Source organism: Amblyomma maculatum, chromosome 3 (assembly GCF_055883805.1).
Source record: "Amblyomma maculatum isolate TAMU_Amacu chromosome 3, ASM5588380v1, whole genome shotgun sequence".
NCBI classification, from domain to species: Eukaryota; Metazoa; Arthropoda; class Arachnida; order Ixodida; family Ixodidae; genus Amblyomma; species Amblyomma maculatum.
In genome coordinates, this window is record NC_139346.1 from 206,045,860 (window position 1) to 206,067,818 (window position 21,959).

The window sequence follows — 21,959 nt, forward strand, 5'->3', positions numbered from 1 at the left end:
GCTGGTCCCAAATCTCTTGGCAACTCGCGAGACTTGTTAATGGACGAATCGACACGCTCGAGCACTGCCTCTCCGGTCGTATAACGCGCACTGTCCAGGGAACCTACTCATCCGCCTTCGAGGAGGGGCTCGCTTGTTCGCGACGGTTTTATTTGCTTCAAACCAAGAGAAGCGGAAACCGTGCTATGCAACTGAAACCTGAAGCAACGTGACGCTGACGAACAGTGCTAACTGAGAAAGGCTTTTAAGAGAGTCGTGAGTCTTTGAAAGAAAAAAAAAACAATAATAAAAACTCGTTTACTCACCACCTCTGCTGTGTTCGGGAAAACGTGAGAACGACAGTGAACAAGTGTAACGCGCTCATTTGTCATGCTCTCAGAGCAGCAAGTGACATGTTACTTAGGAAAAACGTGTGAGGCTTCAAGAACAAAAAAAGAATAGGAAAAAAAAAAAAAGAGAGTAAGTTGTAGACAACCCAGTACACATTCACCCCCATATAGTCAGAATAATTTCGCGTCTTTTTGCTTAAGACTGTGCGAACTGAAGGCCGCATGTCTACCAGTTACTGTCAGATATTGTTGCAAAGCACGCAGAAATCTCGCTCACATCTAGGGCAGCTTATTTCTAAACTTACAAACCACACAAACCTTGCAATTCTCATCTGTAACCACCTCTTAAGGCTCTTTTGCTAGAGCTAGCAGCCGCGCATTTCCCCGCAAGAAGGCGTCGTTAATGTTGCGTTAGTTCTGGCTCAATGTGACTACCTTATTAACTAGTGGACTAAATTGTGCGCGCTATGTGCCAGTTGAGAGGTTGGCGCGAATAGAACAAGGTTCGAGTGCCGTTGCGTGGCCCAACACTATTGAACGACTGCTGAGTCAGAGCACCGTGACATATGTGTGCATCTACTCTATTGTGATATATAAGATGCTTCTCTGCGACAGAGTTCATCTCGACGTTAACTTGAAAAGGCGTTAGGCGGAAAACGTGTTTAAACCGTATCTTAGCGGACAATTCGTCGTGTGCTGCAGTGCACGCAAAACTTCATACCTCGTCTCACTGTCCGAATATGTCGACTGCAATGATAGCCGCGCCAGTTCCCATAGCTGTCATTGAGTGCCTGAACGCACGGCGCATACAAGTAACGCGTGGCGACACCTGAAGGCCGCCCTTTTCCCCATTATCCACGGCTCATTTTCTCGTTCGGGTCAGAAAGCAAAGCGTGGCGCCACCACCAGCGGCGCGCACTATGTGTGCCGCGTCTTTGCGGAGGCGGTGGCGCAATAAGGCACGGTCTGTTTCCCTCGCCGAAAACGTTGTGTCCCACAGCGAGGTTCGCTGCTGCGGAGGTGGGCCTATGACCAAAGGCAGGACACGAGGAAGGTCAAGGTCCAAGCTGGCTAAACGAGGGACGCGATTACTGTTCGCAGTACTGATATACAAGCTGCAGACCATTGTTTCTGGAGTCGTGACTGGTCGAATGTATACGGACAGAGCTCGAGACGAAGACCGCCTTGAGAACGTTACCACCTGCCTGATCGCCAGACGCGTCCATTAAAAAGGAACTGTCGGGCGTCTTGGTGCATTTTGGTAGAGAATGGCTGCACGTGTGTTGGCCTCTTTAATGCGTAGTCGGCGTTTAACCTCATTTGTAGACGTCTGCAAAACGTCGTTTGTGCGTCTACAGGTGTCTATACAGCTCCAGAACTGCACGCAGAAGATAAGCCTAACCAACTAACTAGTTGACCAGAATCGCGCCGAACGGCACAGAACGTTCGTAAGCGACCTTAGCACTATAATTTTTAATAAATGATAGTAAATCAGAGCCAGGTTTTTGGCCGGTGTCAAAGTGAAAACGAAACAATGCACAAACGGCAGAGGGCAGCTATAGCGGCCACTGACCCAATAGCAGTATGAACCCTACGTAACTTTTGAACTGAATATTATTTATTCTCGTATCTTATGTCCACGGCGAGAATCGCACCAAGGTACACAGATTACAAGCACCATGGATTAAATGTGAGTGCTAGATGACGATATTTCACTCGAAATGAGTAAGAAGAAATGTATACGGGTAGGTAATGTTGCACACGTAACTGACGGATAGTCTTCTAGAATAAAACGTATTGTGGAAATAATAATAATAATAAAAATCCAGGGGACGGTTGTAGGTGTCTAACGCGCGCACCCATCCTCATCTGGCGGCAGTCTTCTAACCAACCACCTCCCGCTGCCAAAGGCGGACGCCCAAGCCCTTAAGTCACCCATCACCTCCCACCCTCTCCCTTTCGTCTCTTCCTCCCTAAATGTTGAGGGGGAAATCTCCGTTTCGTCTGCCAACTGTGCCAGAAGCACGTCGACAGCACCGACGCCAAAATAAGGGAAGTGTCAATAAAGGCTAAACCTCTAAAACGTGACTGAAGGCGGCCGAAAGTAAGAGCGAGCTGGAGATTTGCTGGAATAATGTAGCTGCAACTGACACGAAGCCCAGGAAGGAACAGACTCTCCACCTCGATCTGCCGCGTAGCGAAGCCAACTCTACGCTCGTTGAGCCTGTCCTTAGCTGAAGACGTCAACGAAAATTACTGTGGCATTGCTGCTTCATCTTGCTTGTTTGCAAATAGACTGCTTTTGCATTTTTTGTTCTTGGATGTTGCACATTTGCGTTGCGATAGTTTTTAATTCAAGAAGCGCAGCTCTGTTTGTTTTTGCCCATTATTACTGATTGTCATCTTTTCTGCCCCTTTCTTTTCGCTGCCTGTCCACTGCTTCGTTCGACTTACATTGCTATGCAAATAAGTAACACCCAAAACGCAAAGAACGCAAAAAGCAGTGAGTTTGCTAACAAGCAAGATGAAACAGAAATGCCACAGTAACTGTTATTGACGTGTGAGGAGAAAAACAAGGTATATCACAAAAACAAAAGTGTAAAAATAGGTCTCAATCCGAAATAGTGCGAAACCGAAAAAACAACATCGTGGATTGTCTACTGAACAAGGTGTCCTCCGTCACGTTGAAAATAAAAAAAAATAAAGAACAAGATATAGAATGCGTCTAGTTTTCAGGCAAGCATGTACGCAAGTGTAAATGAACGAAGCACTATCATGAAAGATGAAGTTGCTGCAGAAAGCATTCTTCAAGCTCTTTGAAAAATTTCGGAGTGTGTTTTATTGTGAATGGAGTGTTGTTCCATATTTTTACGCCAGCGAATTCTAGTGCCCGCTGACCATAGAAAGAAGATCGAAGTTACTTAATGTGGGTGTTTCTTGTCCAGACCGTACAGGTTGCACAGTGAGACACATTTAACACGATTACGGCTCCGCGTGACCACACACGTCATTTTCGGCACTGCACATTATCCAGTCAGGAATTAAAAAGTGGCGCACGAGTACGGGGGCGTCATTTGCGCCATTGCACATTATCCAATCAGGAATCAATACAAAGTGGCGCACGAGTACGGGGGCGTCATTTGCGCCATTGCACATTATCCGGTCAGGAATCAATACAAAGTGGCGCACGAGTACGGGGGCGTCATTTGCGCCATTGCACATTATCCGGTCAGAAATCGATACAAAGTGGCGCACGAGTACGGGGGCCTCAAAGTAGTACTTCGTGTTGTCATCCACACTATTCCGTGAATTTATTTGTACTGGCTTGGGTGCAGTGATGCTCCACGCGTGAACAGCCACGCGGAACCGTGTTCCCACTAAGTGTGAATGACCTTGTACACTCTGTTTGCAGCCGTAGCACTTTGAAGAGTAAAATTTTGAGTTGAGCAAGCAATTTGTTGCTAGGAGTAGTTTAAGCACAACGAGCAAGTGCAATTCATAAATATCTGGCCAGCTATCACTGAACCTCACATTACAACATCTTCCTGTGATTATTTTCATCTCTCGTGTTTGGGCTTCCCGAAAAAAAAAAAAAAAAAAACGACTTAGCAAGCTACCTACACCAAAGTTCTGCGATGCGTCTTTCAACCTTCGGCTGCAGTGTTGTTAGATTTTGGAAAAGAGGTTGGCGGGAAAGAATATCCCCATTTACGAAAGTAGGAAGAAATGTCCCCAAACCCTTGTCAATGAACGCTGCTAACCGCAATACAATCATGATTGAGTATGGTTATGCGATGGATATTTGTAAGTGGAATAGGAATGTTGAATCCTTGTTATGTGAATTTTTACAATATAAAGTGCTTTCGAGGACTGATTTTCGCGTACCAACATGTGGTTTCCAGCAAAATAGAAGCTATAGGTACAGAAGCATTATGGAGACAAGCACAAAATCATAGGTTGCAGAAAGTGGATGCGTATCTTATATAAGGGAGTGCTAATTGAACGCATATGCATTGCGCCTGGAGACGGTATATATAACTTCACGGTCACGCCAGTGATTTTAAAGTAACTATACGCATTGCGAGACGTACAGTAATTCTACCCAGTGCGCTCGAAATTGAATATTTGCTAAAGCTTTAGTTCAAATGACTCGGCATTCATTCTCAAAATGGAAACCAAGTCGAAAAAAAAAGGCACAAAGCTGCGCTTTTATTTCATCTTCTTTTCTCATTTTATGGTTTTAGCTTTCATCCTTCGCTGTGTTTAGTGTTTTTTTTTTTTTTAGGTGTCTTTATACTTAATTTGCAAGCACTCTGGGTCTTCACCGTGCTATCCGTGCGTACAGTGCGCTCCCACGTAACGAGTCGGAACATTTTGTGTTACAGCGATCTCACACGTCGGCACGGAAGCAAGTAAAACGACGAACATATCCAATGTGTCCACAAAAACAAATAATGACGTAAACAGAGCGGGCGCGGTCAAGTGCGCCTCTGGATCGTTCTGCGGGTCCACCAAGTCACCAGCTGTACATAATGCTTTACGTCCTTTTTCCTTCACGGCATGGTCTGCGCTTCATGACCGCAGTGTGATTTGGTACTGCCAAATACTGCACATAAAGAGCGCAATTTTTCGTCAGGTGTGTTTGCGAATAATTCATTGCTTCGGCATTTTTTCATTTATAGATTTTTTTTCCTAAGGGGCATTTCCCCAGGAACCTTGTTATATTTTAGGGACTTTTGTTATTTGTTTTTTTTTTCCTACACACGCGCGTGTTTTACGAGTGCACGTTAACCGACGACGTTGCATCGCCAGATACCTCAAATCAACAATAACCCGACCACATATAATAGACCCTCCCAAGGTCTCTCACTCAACCATCGAGGTTGGGCTACAGGCCGCTCTGCGTTTCCCTTTCCCAAGTAAGTGAACTCAGCAGGGAGAAGAGGGCAGGGTACGTCTCTATAGAGCGCGTATAAAAGGATCCGAAGGCACGAAGCCATATTCCTCCGTGCAGCGGCAGCGTACCAGCCAGCGAAGATTGCGCCGTGGACGGCGGACCAAACTGCCGCCGCTATAACGGTGCCGTCGGCAGTCCGCATAAGCGACAGGCGCTGATAGCTGGGGAGCCTCAGGCCCCGTCGTATTGTCTTCATAACACGAACGGGGGCGATCCTATAGTGACTGAGCCCCGTGCCGCAATGGCGTTAGGGCCAGAACGGATGTTCGGGGCGGAAATGGATGGAGAAGGCAGAGACTGTGTGTGCGTACGGAGGACAGACGAGTCGGGCGACCGTTGCTGTGATCGCGAAGCAGGGAGAGAAGTGTGGAGCGCGCTCCCATCTACGATGGCTGGTTCCAGATGCCTGGCGAGTCAGATGCACCTGTCGCCTCCTGGCTCGAGGCGCCCGTAGCGTTTTCGCGACGCGCGTCCTCGAGCAGTCAGCAGCGCTGCATATAGCTGTCGCTCGGGGCTCGGGTATAGCGGGTAAGTGGCAAGCCATGAAGGCGTGAAGTACGCGAAGAAGGAGGAGGGGGATAGATGACGCGCGAGCGCAGGCGGTGGGAAATAGCGCCTTTTGTCTTCCCCGTGCCAAAAGGTGGGATTTGGCACAACTGTCGGTTCTGCCTGACCTACGCAAAGCGCATTCGGGAGACATTGGTCCCGCCCACGACGCTGAGTATGCAATAACGCTTCGAAGGGATGCCGTTTGTGGGAGAACGGAAACGAAATTGGTTCCCCCGCTGTTTACCGAGAAGGCTGGAACGAAGCGCTGCCGACGTGTACAATAATGAAAGAGCGACCGGGAGGGGCAGCACGTTCGAGTCGGTTTTCAATCGGAATTCTGAAATAACAAGCATCAGTCGGTGGCCAGGCAGCTCGTGGACTTCCATTTGACTCCGTTTGGGCCTATACATATACGTTTGGCACCTCCAACGAATGCAAAACGTATCCGCAATATCTGCACTTAGTTTTGAGCGCTAATGGATTCGAAGGGCGTCGAGCTGATCTTGTCCGGTTTAGGTGAAAGTAGCTCGTCTGAGCGGAGTCACTGGCGAGAGGATTTGTCATCAAATTCTGACTTATAACTGCCTCATGACCAGGAGATTAGATTTTTATTTTTATTTATTTATGTATTTATTTTTCTTTTATTACAGAGTCCTGCAGCGCCCGAAGGCATTATTGCAGAAGGGGAGATGACAAATAACATTGCCAGAAAGGCAGAAGTACAATAAAAATACATACAAATGAAGAAAATAACCCGACACAAGTGATAATGCAGAATGAAAAACATGCATCGAAAGGGGGCAACTGCGCGACAAATAAAGTGATGAAAAGCACTCACAAAGTCTTGATGCACAATAACATAACCCTCCGTCTCTCCACGCAAGAAGTTATATTATAGCCAACGTATCCAGGAGGAGGCAGTTGCTCGCGTTTCTGAACCCACCATAGTTATGCGGGCGATTTGTGCAACAGGAAGCACGTGCTAGAAGAAGCCAATTAGGCAAATTTTGGAGCGAATAATTATAAATAATGCGTGAAAAGAAATATATACACAAAACATTTCAGCCAAAGTGAAAATGATAACGCAGAAAATAAAAGAAAAGTAACACACTTGCAAGCTTACTTATTTGCCAATTCAGTAAACTCTTTAGTTTTCTAGTATTTTCAAACAAATTTAATGCTCTAGGGATAAAACTAGAGCTTCCATCGGACTAGGAACCAAACAATATGCGAGGTTAAGAAATGTCAGCTAATCAGCCAATCAGAAACAGTTTTAGGTGCTGCGCAAGGCGAAATACCGCCGCGACCTTCCACAGCACATGAGATTGCAATGCATTGGTCGCTGGTGCACGTTTCTACCTCGCAAACACCCCCAACGGCGGCACAGAAATATCGTACTCAACGCAGCCCTGAACTACGCGCATCATTGTTCACCTGTACGGTGCTTTATGGATTTAAACTTGGAATTAACCAAAAACACCCAGAACTAAGAGACGGTTTTTGTTTTCGGCTGTACGGCTGAAAATGTGTGGCGCAACTGTCGCTGTGCGCTACCCAAAAAATTCTTTGTTTTGTTTTCCGCGTCTTTTCTGCACAGTGACGGTCAAATATACCGAATTTGCCGGATGCTGCCATGTTTGCCTAAGAAGTGTTCTCGGCGAAGGAACCAGAAACAAGGAACGAAGAGCAAAGGGGAAGAACAAGGAGAATACGTGCGGTCGGCAGGAAAAAAGAAAAGAAACGCTGTGGTACTTGTGAGTTTAAAGGAGTTTAACAGGAAGACGATGTCAACACACAGGCATCCACGTGGAAGAAGCGCTGTTTGCCAACCATCTTCCGGTTTACAACGTTTGTTCTCCAGCCTCGTGTCCTCCCCGCCCGTACGCTTTGGTGCTTTATCACTAGTGCGTTGGTGCATGCAAGGAGGGCGGGTCTTCCGAGTTTTTGTGGACTTGCCTTTTGGTGCGGAAGAAACACAGCGCCCATTTTATGTCGGCGTCAGACTGTATAGGGCCCAGAATGCTTGCATACCGCCGAAATCGCAGTCGAAGGCGGCAATTTCAGAGCGATGACCACACGTAAGTTTGCTTCGTCAGAAAGATGAATTTAACGTCGCATGCCTATATGATAACGACATGTCGCTTGTGCCATCACGCTATTGCGTCACAACACTTCAGGTCACGGGATTATCGAGCCAGAAGAGAAATGAAGACTTCGTTTAAAATCTAGGCATCACTTTAAAATGACGCGGTAATCTGTGGACATCATCACTGTACTACCACATACGGAGCAAGATTTTGAAATAAGTAGTTTACTGACAGTTCCGAACCCCCATGATCTGAGAGGCTTGCGCATTCGCCTACCGGCTGGATGCTTTGAGAGAACAAATCCATAACGTACAAAAAAATCGACGGTTTAATGAATGAATATATGTAGCTGCATCTTGCGTAATGTATGTGCGTGTGCGAGAGATGTATGCGAGTTTGTGCGCATTGCTTTCTTTTTATCTCACTCGCCAGGAGTTGTTGGCCAGGTGTATTAACTGAGTAATATCTTTAGTAACCATAAAATGCAGCCTCCTTTGTGCAACGGCGATCACCTGATTCATGCGCAGTAACACATGCAACCGAAACTAAAAGACCGACGCGTCCTTACAGAACGTTGACGCGATAAGCACTTTCCTTGCCGCACAGGGTGCCCTTCAAGAGAAGTCTACCAGACACAAGAGTCACAGTAATGCAGAAGAGCATGGCACACGACAGAAGCACCCCCAAGGAGTGCGACGAGATGAAGAAAAAAGCACACACACGAGCACTCCAAAAACAAAGGCGGGAGCATGAGCCGTAAACGGAGAGCGGGGCACGAGAATCACAATTTGAATATCAATTTGAACAAGGGGGCGTCTTTCAACGAGCTCCTCACTCAACCCGCGAAGCGAACCCGATTATTCGAAACAATGTCACATAAAAGGCTGAACCGTAGCCAACGGAAAAGACAAAGGACGGGAGAGATGTGGGCTTTGCATCATCGAGTCGGCTGCATAAATATTGAAGAAAAGAAACGTAGACGTGTGGGCTGCGTGAAACAATGTCCCCTGGGGTATCAATAACAGAGACTTTCGTGTCTCTGCTCGCATGAGCGAGAACATTCGCGCCTGTGACCATCCAGGAGCTAGGGAACGTCTCCCCACTTCGTTTGACGAAGGCGCTTCCTCGACACCAAGAACTGGACATTCCACAATTTCATCGTGTCCACTTCACAACACAATGAAAGTATTAAGCAAGGCCTTGCTTTCGCGTTTTGCGTTCCATTTTTCAGGGATGAAGCCCTGTTTACGTCCATTACCTTTTTTTTAAGGAGAAAGAGGAGGAGAAAGAAAAGACGCCCTGCCTTTTAAAGGTAGACAAAATGGGGCGCAAGGATGGAAAGTCCAGCAGCCTTGCATTAAACCTACTCTCCATCCTTGCAGGGACGGATTTATGGGTCGCCTTCGAAAATGGAAAGGGGAGAGGGAGAGGGAACCCACTATAAAGCCATGTCACTGTTAAACTTCTTAGTTGAAAAAATGGGATTCCAAGTGATTTTATTATGTAAAATTTCTCGCTAGAAGGGTGCCCCGCCCCCCTTCCCCAGTCCTCGTAAATTCGCCCCTGCATCCATGACAAAATCTAAGAGAGGAGGCAGTAGATTTAGGACAAAGTAGCAAAGGGCAGAAGAGCAGTCTACTCACCCTGCCAAACTGTTGGAAGTAGTTTTTGACGTCCTCCAGCGTCGTGGGCGCAGACAGGCCACCGACGAAAACTTTCTTTGTCCGGGTCACCATCTGTGGTAGAAAAAAAAAATAAAAAAGAAGCAATGCATTGAGTCTTAGGTCGTTTCTGAGGATGCAGCGACAGAAGAATGCAATGCAGATACATCTCGTGATAATCTGATTAGTTACTGGAAAGCACGTGTATTTCGGAGGCTCGAGATTGGGCGAATTACAGTTCTGTAAAGAAGAGGAGTTGAATTCGCAACACCCTGTCGAACTTCATGAGGTGCCACGAGCGCCAGACTAACCCAGAATTGAGTGAATATCAACAGTGCGGGCATAAATAATACTGCGCAGCATTCATCAGCGTAGTTTTATTGCATTTCACAAGATCATCTTAACTTGCACTATATATTGGCTTCTCTAAGAACTGAAGATAAAATGTCACTCTGAGTTCGTTTTCAGGACAGCTAATTGGCCTTTCTCAGAAACTTCTTACGTTCTTTATTAACTTTTTTTGGTGAGTAATAAGCCAAAAGCAAGTAAAGGTTGGCCACGTCATCAACAACGATAAATAACTAATTCTTCTAATCTCCCCACTAGAGATACCCCCCTTGCGAAATCAATGGTCGTAACGAACGCGGCACGACGTTCCGGTTGAACACCATATTTAACCGTCAACACCGAGATTCCAGCAAGGCCGCTGCATCACCTTCTCTCCCATCAGCGAACATCACGACGAGCGGATGAGCGATAAAGGACCAGGCAATAAATCTGCGCCTAAGGCCTGGGTAAAGTGGTGAGAGGACACCACGTGACTCGACTCAGATCCGCGCTAGCACCTTGATTTGCTGGTACTTTATCGCCTATCCGCCTGTCATGCGTAGGCTGCTGGAGGGCGCAGGCCTTGTCAAGATCTCAGTGGTAACGGTTTAACATGCTTTCGACTACGCCATCCTCCTAGCCCCTTCTGGAATAGAAGAGACATCTGGGCGAGTTGGTACGGTGACATGATGAAAAAAAAAATAGCGCTGCAGACGTGGACGGAGGTCAAGAACAAACAGGACGGGCGCTGACTCGCAACTGAAGTTTATTGAAAAAACACAGAGTATAAATAACCCAGCCAAGCAGCACCAAACCACACATTAAACGAAAACCAAATCATGATGACCCCACACGTCTGTAGCGCAGTTTTTTTTTTTTTTTTTCAACAGGCCCCTTCTGGAGTTAGAGCAGCTCGTATCATCTGCCTGTAACGTTAGGATGCCGTCCATGAGTGAAGCCGTACGATCAAATGGTGCGCAAGAGAAACAGCCGTTATACTGACTTGACAACGGTCGGCGTCACAGTTGTCATTGAAACGGCGGGAATGACAATTGCTGGTGACTGCGACATTGCAACTAGCGTGAAAAAACACAAAGGACCGTGACAAAAGGTACTGACGGACAGCACGCTAGCGTGCTGTCCCGTCGCTGTCCATTGTATTTTTCCACGCTAGTTGCAATGTCGCAGCCATTAACGAATACACACCAACTAGCCCAACTGTCTTACATGATGACAATTGCTACACCAACGGCTGTGCCGGCCGGGTGCTTTCGCACTAACAGCAGCCTGGCGACATCTCTCGGTGTTCTAGCGAATGTGCATGCCAAGATCTGAGTGAGCAACTCTAGTAACTCTATACACTAGTAACTTCAGCCAAACATCTTCGTAGCCATCGAATCGCATCAAGTACACTATGAGCACTTCAAAACATTTTCGAAGATTCAAGACGAACTTGCTACAATCACGAAACTCAGTCGAAAAAGACGAAGAAAATACAACAAACTATTTTGCCGTTTTTTTTTTCCCAACAACAAACTTTTCTGCTGTTGTGCAATATTACTGTAGTTCTGCAGCTGTTTCTGTGGTACTCTTAAGTAGTCTGTATTTCTGTAGTACTTTTCTGTAACAACTAAGCAAAACTGTGACGTAACTACAGAAATGTGTGCAGTGTTACGACCTTGCATCGTTCGCACTGGCGCGCTCTATTGTTCGCCTGTGGGCATGGATAAGTGTTGTGGATAAGTGGTGATGGTCCAATGGCTCTAAGTGAGCCTGTTTCCAGGAATCCTGTTTTGTAAGCCTGTTTTGCTTTGTGGACACCCTGCAAATGCCAAATTGACCCTGTCAAGAGAACGTCTGGAAAAACACAAAGAAACGTCCCCCTGCGGGAAATGCAGGAAGTGCTTTCTTTCTTTTGTTCACCCTTCCAGTCGAGAAGCCCTATCGTCCAGTGAGGAATGCCTACTTTCCAAAGGAGACGACAGAGTGACATGTCCGCTGACGTGCAGGACAAGAAAGGAGCATGACACATACAGCCATTAAGTGATTTCCCAGGAATGCAGGAAAGATTTGCAATTGTCGAAAACGGACAATGCTGGGAGCGTATGCGGCGCCCACGTGCCCTTGGGTTTCTGAGAAGTAAACCCACTTGTCAGAACCAGCCTGTGGTTTCTTTGCTGAAGAATAGAAATGTACCTCCTCTCCTCGCCGTTCCCAAGCTTTTCCCGCCAACAAGTGATCACGCCCAACGAATTAATGCCGGACCAGTCAGTGCTTCAGACCATCAGTGCAGTGATGTGTTCGATTGGATGCCGATATCTGAGGGGCGTGCCCTGGATTTGGTTGGTCAGCATCTTCAGAGAGGGGCTGGACATAGGGGGTTTTAAGGACGCTGCAGAGCACGAAATGTCGCTCTGAGCCCTGGGTAAACGGCTCATCCAGTCGCTTCTCGCTATGAACTCTTAACGCTTGCCATTTTGCTGATGTACCCTTCTTTTTCGTGTAAATAATCCTGTAAATAAGTTTTCCCATAGTGCCATTAAACCTGCTTGTATGTATTGTACCAACTTCGAAGATTCAATCCTTCATCAACCCCGAGTCTCTGCACGCTACCAAGTGAAGGCCGGGTCGAAGTAGCCCCAGCGTCACGACAACTGGTGGCAGCGGTGGGATCTGAATCTACAAGCCACAACAACTGGTGACCAGCGTTGGGATCTGAATCTACAAGCCACAACATCTGATGACTGGAGGTGGGATCTGGATCTACAACATCTTGTGATCGGAGGTGGCATCTCAAGCAACAAGCAGGAGCAACAATCGGCCAACAAGAAAGCAGCTCGGAACATCGATCGCATGTGTGGGTGAGTGCTTGGCTTTTCTTCTGATGTGGACCAGGTTCTAGAACAGGGTTAGATTTTAGAACTGGTAAAAAGTGTTGAAACGCCTTTAGGTTTGGTAGTTTGCACTGTTGTTTTGGAAGTAGCCGACACTCGGAGCGATCATGGACCTACAAAAGCTGCAGAAACCGGACCTGTTGCTATTGTGTGAGGAATTGGGAATTGATACAAGTGGTTTGGCACGAAAACCCTTGATTATAAAGGCAATCACTGATCTGGGAACCGATGATGAGGAGCTCAGTGAAGCATGGAACCTCATCGGGCAAAAAAAGGAACAGCTCAGACAGCAGAAAGAGCGGGAAAAAGAGGAAAGGGAGCGCGAACGTCAGAGGGAAAAAGAGGAAAGGGAGCGTGAACTTGAGAGGGAAAAAGAGGAAAGGGAGCATGAACGTGAGAAGCTTGAGAGAGAAGCAAAAAAGCGGGAGCTAGAAATTGAGCTCCGGAAATTAGAAGTAGAGTTGAGCAAGAGGTCGGGCAATTGTCCCCAGCTAGCGGTACCTCTTCTCAACAAGGAGGCAGATTTCAAGATGTCAAAGTACATGCAGCCATATGTGATATCAGGGGATATCGGTCTGTATCTGGGTAACTTTGAGCGAACTTGCGAAGAACTGTCCTTCCAGCGAGACACGTGGTCTCAGAGATTATTGACGGTTCTGCCCTGCGAGGCAGCGGAGGTTGTCGCGCGGCTAAACAAGGAGGACGCGGACAACTACGAGAAGGTCAAAACTTGCCTTCTGATTTTCGGAGACAGAGATGTGCAGGCCTTAACACGTTCAAAGGCGCGAGAACTAGCTACACTGCTCATACCAGAAAATTCCACAGCGGAGGAAACGGCAGTTAAGACAGTGGTCGATGCGGAAGATAGCGGGTCAGAAAACTTTGAGAGCGAGGCATCTCAGATAAGTCAACTTGAAAGTGAGCTTGATGAGACGCGGAAGAGAGGACTTAGCTATGGAGCAAGCCAATGATCCCAAGAATAAGCTCGAAGTACAGTGGGAAGGACCTGCTAAAGTCGTTGCAGAGCTTTCTGACACTAACTACGCAGTGAAAATCCCCGGTAGGCGTAAAGCAGTGCGCATTTATCATTGCAATCTTATGAAGCCTTATGAGCAGAGGGAAACCATGGTAAATCTAACGTTAAACCTTCCTGAGGAGATTGGGGACAACTTGATTTGCCTCAGCGGAAAAGGAAGCAACGCTCAGGAGCTTCTCAGAAAGACGGAGCAGAGAGGAGAACTAAAGAAATCCCAGCTGTCCGATCTGGGCGAAATAATAACAGAGTTTGAGGCCTGCTTCGTGGACAGGCCAGGCAGGACTGATTTGACTGAGCACGATATTGAGCTGACTTCAGACGTGCCAGTGCGATCAAGGTGCTACCGATTTTCTGCAAGGCAAAGAGAAATTCTGGATAGGGAAGTAACTCGCATGCTGGAATTGGGAGTAATAAAACCCTCGGAAAGCGATTATGCTTCGCCTATGATCTTAGTAGAAGCTCCAGGTAAAGACCCTAGGCCTGTGGTAGACTACCGAAAGCTAAATTCTCTCACCAGGGATCAAGTGTATCCTATTCCGAATATTGAGGAGAGAGTAGAACAGGTCAGTAGAGCGGCATATGTGACTACGCTGGACCTTACTCGAGGATACTGGCAAGTACCGCTCACTGAACGCGCCAGCAGATACGCGGCTTTCGTCACTCCGACGGGCAGCTACCAGCCAACAATGATGAGTTTCGGGCTCAAAAATGCTCCATTTTGTTTTTCCCGACTCATGGATAGGGTTTTAAAGGGGTGTGAAACATTCGCGGTGCCTTATTTAGACGACATTGCGGTTTTTTCCGACTCATGGGCGGACCATATGGTACATCTAAGAGCTGTACTGAGCCTTTTGCGTCAAGCTGGACTAACCGTAAAGGCCGAGAAATGTTGCCTGGCAAGGGCGACCGTGGACTACTTGGGTCACAATGTAGGTCAGGGTTTCAGGAAACCCAGCGAGATTAAGATTTCTGCGGTAGCAGACTATCCGCGGCCGAGCACGAAGACGGAAATTCGAGCATTCCTAGGTCTGACTGGGTACTACAATCACTACATCCCTAACTATTCAGCTTTGGCTAGCCCTCTGACCGACGCTCTCCGCAAGACAGAACCGACAAATGTAGTCTGGGACGAACAAAAGGAAGCCTCCTTCGTAAACCTGAAGGCTGTGCTGATTAGCCGTCCGGTATTGCGAGCTCCAGACTATGGCCGAGAATTCACGGTCCAGTGTGATGCCAGTGATCGAGGGCTAGGTGCTGTTCTCTGCCAGAGAGATGACGACGGTAATGAGCACCCCGTGCTCTACTTGAGCAGAAAACTGAGTTCTAGAGAGAGGGCTTATTGCGCGTCAGAGAAAGAGTGCGCTTGCATTGTATGGGCCATTCAGAAATTGCAGTGCTATCTTGGAGGGGCCAAATTCACCGTAGAGACGGACCAATGTCCCCTGGCTTGGCTGCAAACTGCGACATCGAAGAACAGTCGCCTTCTTAGGTGGAGCTTGATTTTACAGCAGTACAATTTTGAAATAAGATACAAAAAGGGGAAGTTAAATGGGAATGCGGACGCGCTTAGCCGCTGTTTCTAAGCAGTCCGAGGTGTTCCTCACCATGTATCCAAATTGATAATCAGGTTTTTATTTTTTTTTTCTCGTGCGCTTGTATATGTGTGACCATGTAAAGCAGCACGTTTGGTTTTCTAGGAATACGTGGGTCCTGAACGTCTTGAGAGTGGGCTTTTCTCGAACAACAATGGCAGTTTTCTTTTAGCCTGGTCTCTTCAGACGGGAGCCGAGTGCTTGCTTCGACATGTGGTTGAGTTTCAGAGACAGCTCAAGCAAATTGGCCTACAACAATCAAGACAACGCGACAAGCAACAGCGAGCTTCAAGCGTTCATGTGCAGGCCATTAAGTCGTCTCTTCATGCAGCAGCTGCGACTGCTGCCCTCCGTGACTCTTCTGGCGGGGGAGGAGGCTGTTACGACCTTGCATCGTTCGCACTGGCGCGCTCTATTGTTCGCCTGTGGGCATGGATAAGTGTTGTGGATAAGTGGTGATGGTCCAATGGCTCTAAGTGAGCCTGTTTCCAGGAATCCTGTTTTGTAAGCCTGTTTTGCTTTGTGGACACCCTGCAAATGCCAAATTGACCCTGTCAAGAGAACGTCTGGAAAAACACAAAGAAACGTCCCCCTGCGGGAAATGCAGGAAGTGCTTTCTTTCTTTTGTTCACCCTTCCAGTCGAGAAGCCCTATCGTCCAGTGAGGAATGCCTACTTTCCAAAGGAGACGACAGAGTGACATGTCCGCTGACGTGCAGGACAAGAAAGGAGCATGACACATACAGCCATTAAGTGATTTCCCAGGAATGCAGGAAAGATTTGCAATTGTCGAAAACGGACAATGCTGGGAGCGTATGCGGCGCCCACGTGCCCTTGGGTTTCTGAGAAGTAAACCCACTTGTCAGAACCAGCCTGTGGTTTCTTTGCTGAAGAATAGAAATGTACCTCCTCTCCTCGCCGTTCCCAAGCTTTTCCCGCCAACAAGTGATCACGCCCAACGAATTAATGCCGGACCAGTCAGTGCTTCAGACCATCAGTGCAGTGATGTGTTCGATTGGATGCCGATATCTGAGGGGCGTGCCCTGGATTTGGTTGGTCAGCATCTTCAGAGAGGGGCTGGACATAGGGGGTTTTAAGGACGCTGCAGAGCACGAAATGTCGCTCTGAGCCCTGGGTAAACGGCTCATCCAGTCGCTTCTCGCTATGAACTCTTAACGCTTGCCATTTTGCTGATGTACCCTTCTTTTTCGTGTAAATAATCCTGTAAATAAGTTTTCCCATAGTGCCATTAAACCTGCTTGTATGTATTGTACCAACTTCGAAGATTCAATCCTTCATCAACCCCGAGTCTCTGCACGCTACCAAGTGAAGGCCGGGTCGAAGTAGCCCCAGCGTCACGACAGCAGTCACAACAAGTTCACTGCTAAAAATCGCCCAGAAATTTTATTGTCACCACAGATATTTTCCTCTAGCTCTTTTTTTTTCGGCTGGGAAGAGACATACATCAAATAAAATGGCATCAAACATTCAACAAATATTATTGCAATAGCAGAGCACGACGGAACAAGAAAACACGTAACTCTGTCCACCAGCACTTATTCAGTTTTCAAAGCATACAGTCGAATGCATTATGCAACAACTCAAATAGAGGAAGACAAAACGGGAGGCCACTACAATTGAACACACTTTATCCGCGGACTGCTTCAGCTCAAATCCTGTTACTCAGCACCACGAGTCTCACGCTCCGCTTAGTGCGGGCAACGGGAGGCCTTCATTCCGTTCAAGAGAGACACAGCGCTCGAATCCCCAGACTCGCGCCCGTAAGGCACTCGACGCATACGCTTTCGCACTGCAGTGCACGGCACAAAGTGAAAGCGAGCGCTGCGTCGCTGAAAAGGGCTGCGCTGCAATCAAACTCTCGGCTGAAAGGAGCAATTAGTTTCTGGGGAAACGAATTGGAGAGGGCCGCGCTTCGACCGCGTGCGCACCAACTCCACTCGGCACGGCTGTTGTTGTTCCTCTTTGTTACTCGCTTCCTATTTCTGTCTCCTATGCCAGTTCTTCGCACAGCAGGCGGCGAGTCCCGGAGCGCATCATAAAACCTCCCCTCACCCTTCTCCGCTGCTTGCGGCTTTTCGAACAAACGAGCGCTGAAAACCGGCTTCAGCGACGATGACTGGAAACGTTTTCGCAAATGAAATTAGCGCGAGCAGCGCGATTTTCTATCCGACCTAGCTCGTCGGTGAGGACGTACAACGCAGTGCTCTCCGCACATGCGGCGACGCGAGGATTAAAAAAGGAGGAGGGAGGAGCTGATGTGAAGAGGGGCACGTTGGAGGAGAAAGCTTGTAACGAAGTCAAAGAGAGATGATATGATACGAGCGGAAACCCGCCGCAACGGGAAATTTCGACGCCAGTCCCATGTTTTTAACTCGATATAGGCGCGCGCTCGGAACCGACAACTTCAATGAAGGGCCTCGTCGGCCTGCTCATTACGTGAACCTGCGCGCCGCGTGCGTTCTCTTATTACGTATATTTTACGCATCCGTGAGCTTCTTGATATCCGAGATGTGAAGCGTGCGCGGGGCAAGAAAAAACTAAAGAGTTGGCGGATTAGTCGCAAAGAAAAATAAAAAAGACCTCTATTCTCGCTTCTTTTTACCGCACCTGGAATTGCGCAACTTGCATTCGACGAGTAGGCGATCAATACTTACATTCAACAAGTACGACATATCACTAAGGTACAAAGACAGACGGAACGGTAAGCACTGGCGTAAGGGCGAACTCTTAAGGGGGGGGGGGGGGGGGGGGACGGGGGGGGGGTAATAAAATGCAAAATTTGATGAACTGCTCCACCTAATTCATCAGTTAAAGCTAACTAAATGAGTTTTACAGTACATACTGTTTTACTTTCTCTATTCCGAAACACAGAGCAGATTAACATTTAAAAACCGGCCTTACCTTCCACCTTCAATCTCACAGAGCACAAAAAAACAAAAACAAAACAATGCGTAATATTATAAATTAGTCGTCCAACAAAGCTGCATCAAGTACGTAATGTTCGCCTGGAGTTCGATTCCCGGTAGAGGGCGATTTTATTCTTAAAGGTTAATTGATTTACTGGACTGGCTTTGGATTTGATAGTGGAGTCTTTTCTAGATTGGCTTTAAGATTGGGTTATGGGCTAATGGACATGGATTGGGGACTGCTTGGTTATTGACTGGATTCTGGTAAAGATTGTTATGTGGATTGGCTGGATTGTCCTTTGATCTGTCTCGTCGGACGCACGCCAATGATGAGCTACTGAAGGCTTCCACTTTAAAAAACCTTACCCCATATAACCCAGGGGACATGAGCACGCTACTAGATTCGACCTGCTAATATGAATGAGTCTCAGCAAAGACTAAGCGAAAGGGTCAACACTGTCTATTTCTTGTTGAGCTTCATTTCTTCATGACGAGTCTACCTAGGAAAGCTGTCACGACTGTTCGTTTAAACACAGTGGTCTTTCTGGAGTCCCGCCGTTGGATCGCCTCGTTACTCTGCAGAACGGCAGCCTCAATGGAAAACCAAGCGCATTCTTTTTCTTTTTTTTTTTTTTTTCATACCGCTCAGATTCTCAGGAGGCCTTCCCACCATGCATCCCTTCCACTACGCCGAATGACTGAAATAAGTATTTCGGTTGTTAGCAGTTCCCGGAAGGGCTGTAACGAAGAACGCTCCGCACTTCGCTTCAAAAAAGCGCTTCTGCGGGCTGCTAATGTCCGGGTATAACGTTTTACAAATTTCTGCTTGCATTTGAAAATTTTTAAAACTAATTTAAAAAACCGCAGGTTCATATACAGATCAACGATAACGTGCAATAGAATAAAAAACAACAACAATGATACGAAAGGAAGGGAATGAATAGGCAAAGTAGCTAGCCCGCACTGTGGAGAAATAAATTCGCAGTACTTGGAATTCCCTCTACAACAAATAAACATGAAGGGCACGCTGTATAATGCCCGCGAGAAGTCATGGAATCGTAACAGCCAAGTTTCTTGAGTCTCAAAGGTACTTATGACACGAAGGCACAAAACGTCGATGCGAACATGCGATAAAAAAAAAAAAAGAAAAAAAAAATAATCCAATAAGTGTTCCAACAGGAAGCTAAAGGAATTCTTTTCAAAGCCAATTGACTTTTTCGTGTCAAAAACATCTACAAGGCGTACAAGGCATACAAGGGTACCTGGATGCTCTCGAATATTTCCTTGATACAGACACAGCTGCCGCGATAGGGATCGAATCCACAACTTCGTGAATTACTCTAGAACGCCATAGTCATTGAGATGCCGCGACGTGAATGGGTAAACGGCGACGTCCACTTTAAAAATAAAAATGCAGTATAATACCACTCGCTTGACATGCCATGGGTCAAGAAGAAAGCAATGGGCTCCTACGAAATTGGCTATTATAATGCCATTGATTATAGTCGGCCCCACAGGCGACAAAAACTGCGCAACCTTCTTCTATGATCGGTTCAAACGAGCAAAGAGATCATAAAAAAAAGGACGCGCAACATTTTCCTTTGCTACGACCGATTTACATTCGTTCGAAGCGCGACGCACGGTAAGAAAATCTGGAGGCGCCCCGAATCTTACGAATGGCGCAGTGCGGGTAAGGGCGAATCATCCTAAGTGCTACTCGGATAAATTGAAGAACGCCGTGCATTAGATTCCTCCTGTCCTCCCCTTTTTTTTCCTCCAGTCCTCCCGTTCTGCGCAACCTTCGCAAGGGCCGGTTAGCTCAGCCCGTTTCCTGAGACACGGCATCTCTACAAAACGGAAGTTCCGGCGGCGTCGCTCACCGTCTCGGAATGTTTTCTGCTCGACGGAGGGCCGCTTCAACGCACATCTGGGCGAGAGCGGCACGCGTCGGTCGATCGCTCAAAAAGAAAAAGACTCTATTCACGTAAGGAAACGAGCTAGCATCAGTCCCACGCATTGCCATCGATACGGGGGAAAGCTAATGTATGAAATCACAGTAGCACGCACACTATACACAGATTTCACGGAACAGAGAATTTCCAAAGAGGCGCCAAGCAGGCTGCGCGCGGAACCCCCACGCTCGGTGAAGACGTTGGAGTGCAATTTGGATTTCGCATTAAGCAAATAGAAGCAATCAGAGCTGAGAGAAGTGCCAAAACACTTACGACAGCGCAGCTTGTGACGCGAGGCAACCGTGTACACCTTAACAGTTCGTGTTCCTCGCGCGAAAACGAAGAGAGAAAAAAAGAAGAGAAGAAAAAAAAGGAAGAGCGCAGTGACATCCGCGGACGGCAGCCGACATCTGCGCGCAGCCGGAATTTAGTGCCGTCGTGCGTCACGCGCCATTAGGAAAGCGCGCAGATCTTTTTTAAGCGCCTCTGAAATGCACGCCCGATGTCGTACGCCGCGATAAATTGATTTTCGAAGGAAAAAGGGGAGTCTTTGATGCTCCGGCCGGAATCAGATTTTGCAAGCAACAGGCTACAGCTTTGAGAAAAGGACCCGTGCGAAGCGACACCTTCTTCCGCGAGAACGCCACTGAGAGCATTAAAACGATTGTCGTGTACACCTGAGCAGCAGAAGAGGAAAGAAAAGGTGAAAAAAGTATTCAGGCATCATTCGCAGCTTTGAGAGTTCGCGTCGAATTAAAGATGAAACAAAGTGGACGCTGGCCCGACATCGTTTTCAAGAAATTCTCAATACTGGCCACTTTCGGTAGGGCGTATTACCTAACGATTGTATCATTCAAAATCTTGAAATTCATCTTAAAATAATTTCGCATGTTCACATACATCACGCTAGAGCATACAATTCTTCACCGAAAAGTCAGTGTCCAGGCGTCAGAACCTATACTCAGTATGCACCGCACATGGCGCAGGAATGCTGACATGCACTCAAACTGGCAATTCGGGGACAATTTGAGAGTGTGAAAATCATCAGCTAGGAAAGATCCCATAACCCACACTAAAAACCTGCGATTCCGTAAGGTCACCTCCTTCGAAATTTATTCTGGCCCCTGAGGAGACGCTGATATGCTGAACATACCACCATTCTTTGTTTTATGTGTGGGTTCTTATAATATCAGCTTCAAAATTTCACGCATATGCCCTTAAGTGTTGCACGGCTTTGGGAGATATCAAGCAGAGAGAGTTCGGCGATACAAACTAAAAATGAATGCAAGCCGACAGCTAGCGTAAGAGGGAGCTGGGCGGAGAGCTCATTAACGACGCGCGCTCTAGATGCGTGGAGCCGTGTACGCCACCGTCGATATGAACTGGACACGCTGTGCACTCGGTGAGTGATCGAAAGAGCCACGAGGAACGCGTGCTCAGGTCTCGGCCCACGGGAACCGAGAATCCCCCACCCGAAATATTCAATGAACGCTCACTGAAGGTGACCGGGCCAGTGGCCGCCTGCAAAACGCGATCCGAGCCGGGAGTGCAAGTGCGTACTCTTATCGGAGGTCTTTGTGCGCAGCCTCAAAGCCGCGATGGAGGCGCTTCTCATAGAGTGCGCCCAATTACCCTAACAACGACATCAA

At 47.4% G+C, this 21,959-nt stretch overlaps 1 protein-coding gene across 6 annotated transcripts in view; it reads right to left on the minus strand.

Moving 5' to 3' along the window:
- Positions 1-21,959, minus strand: part of Rbp6 (RNA-binding protein 6) — a 553,757-nt gene that overhangs the window by 265,343 nt on the left and 266,455 nt on the right. For all 6 annotated transcript variants that reach the window (XM_084599398.1, XM_084599400.1, XM_084599397.1 and 3 more), the window contains one exon: positions 9,566-9,658. In XM_084599398.1, coding sequence (XP_084455524.1) covers positions 9,566-9,658 — 93 coding nt within the window. The remainder of the gene's footprint in view (positions 1-9,565; positions 9,659-21,959) is intronic.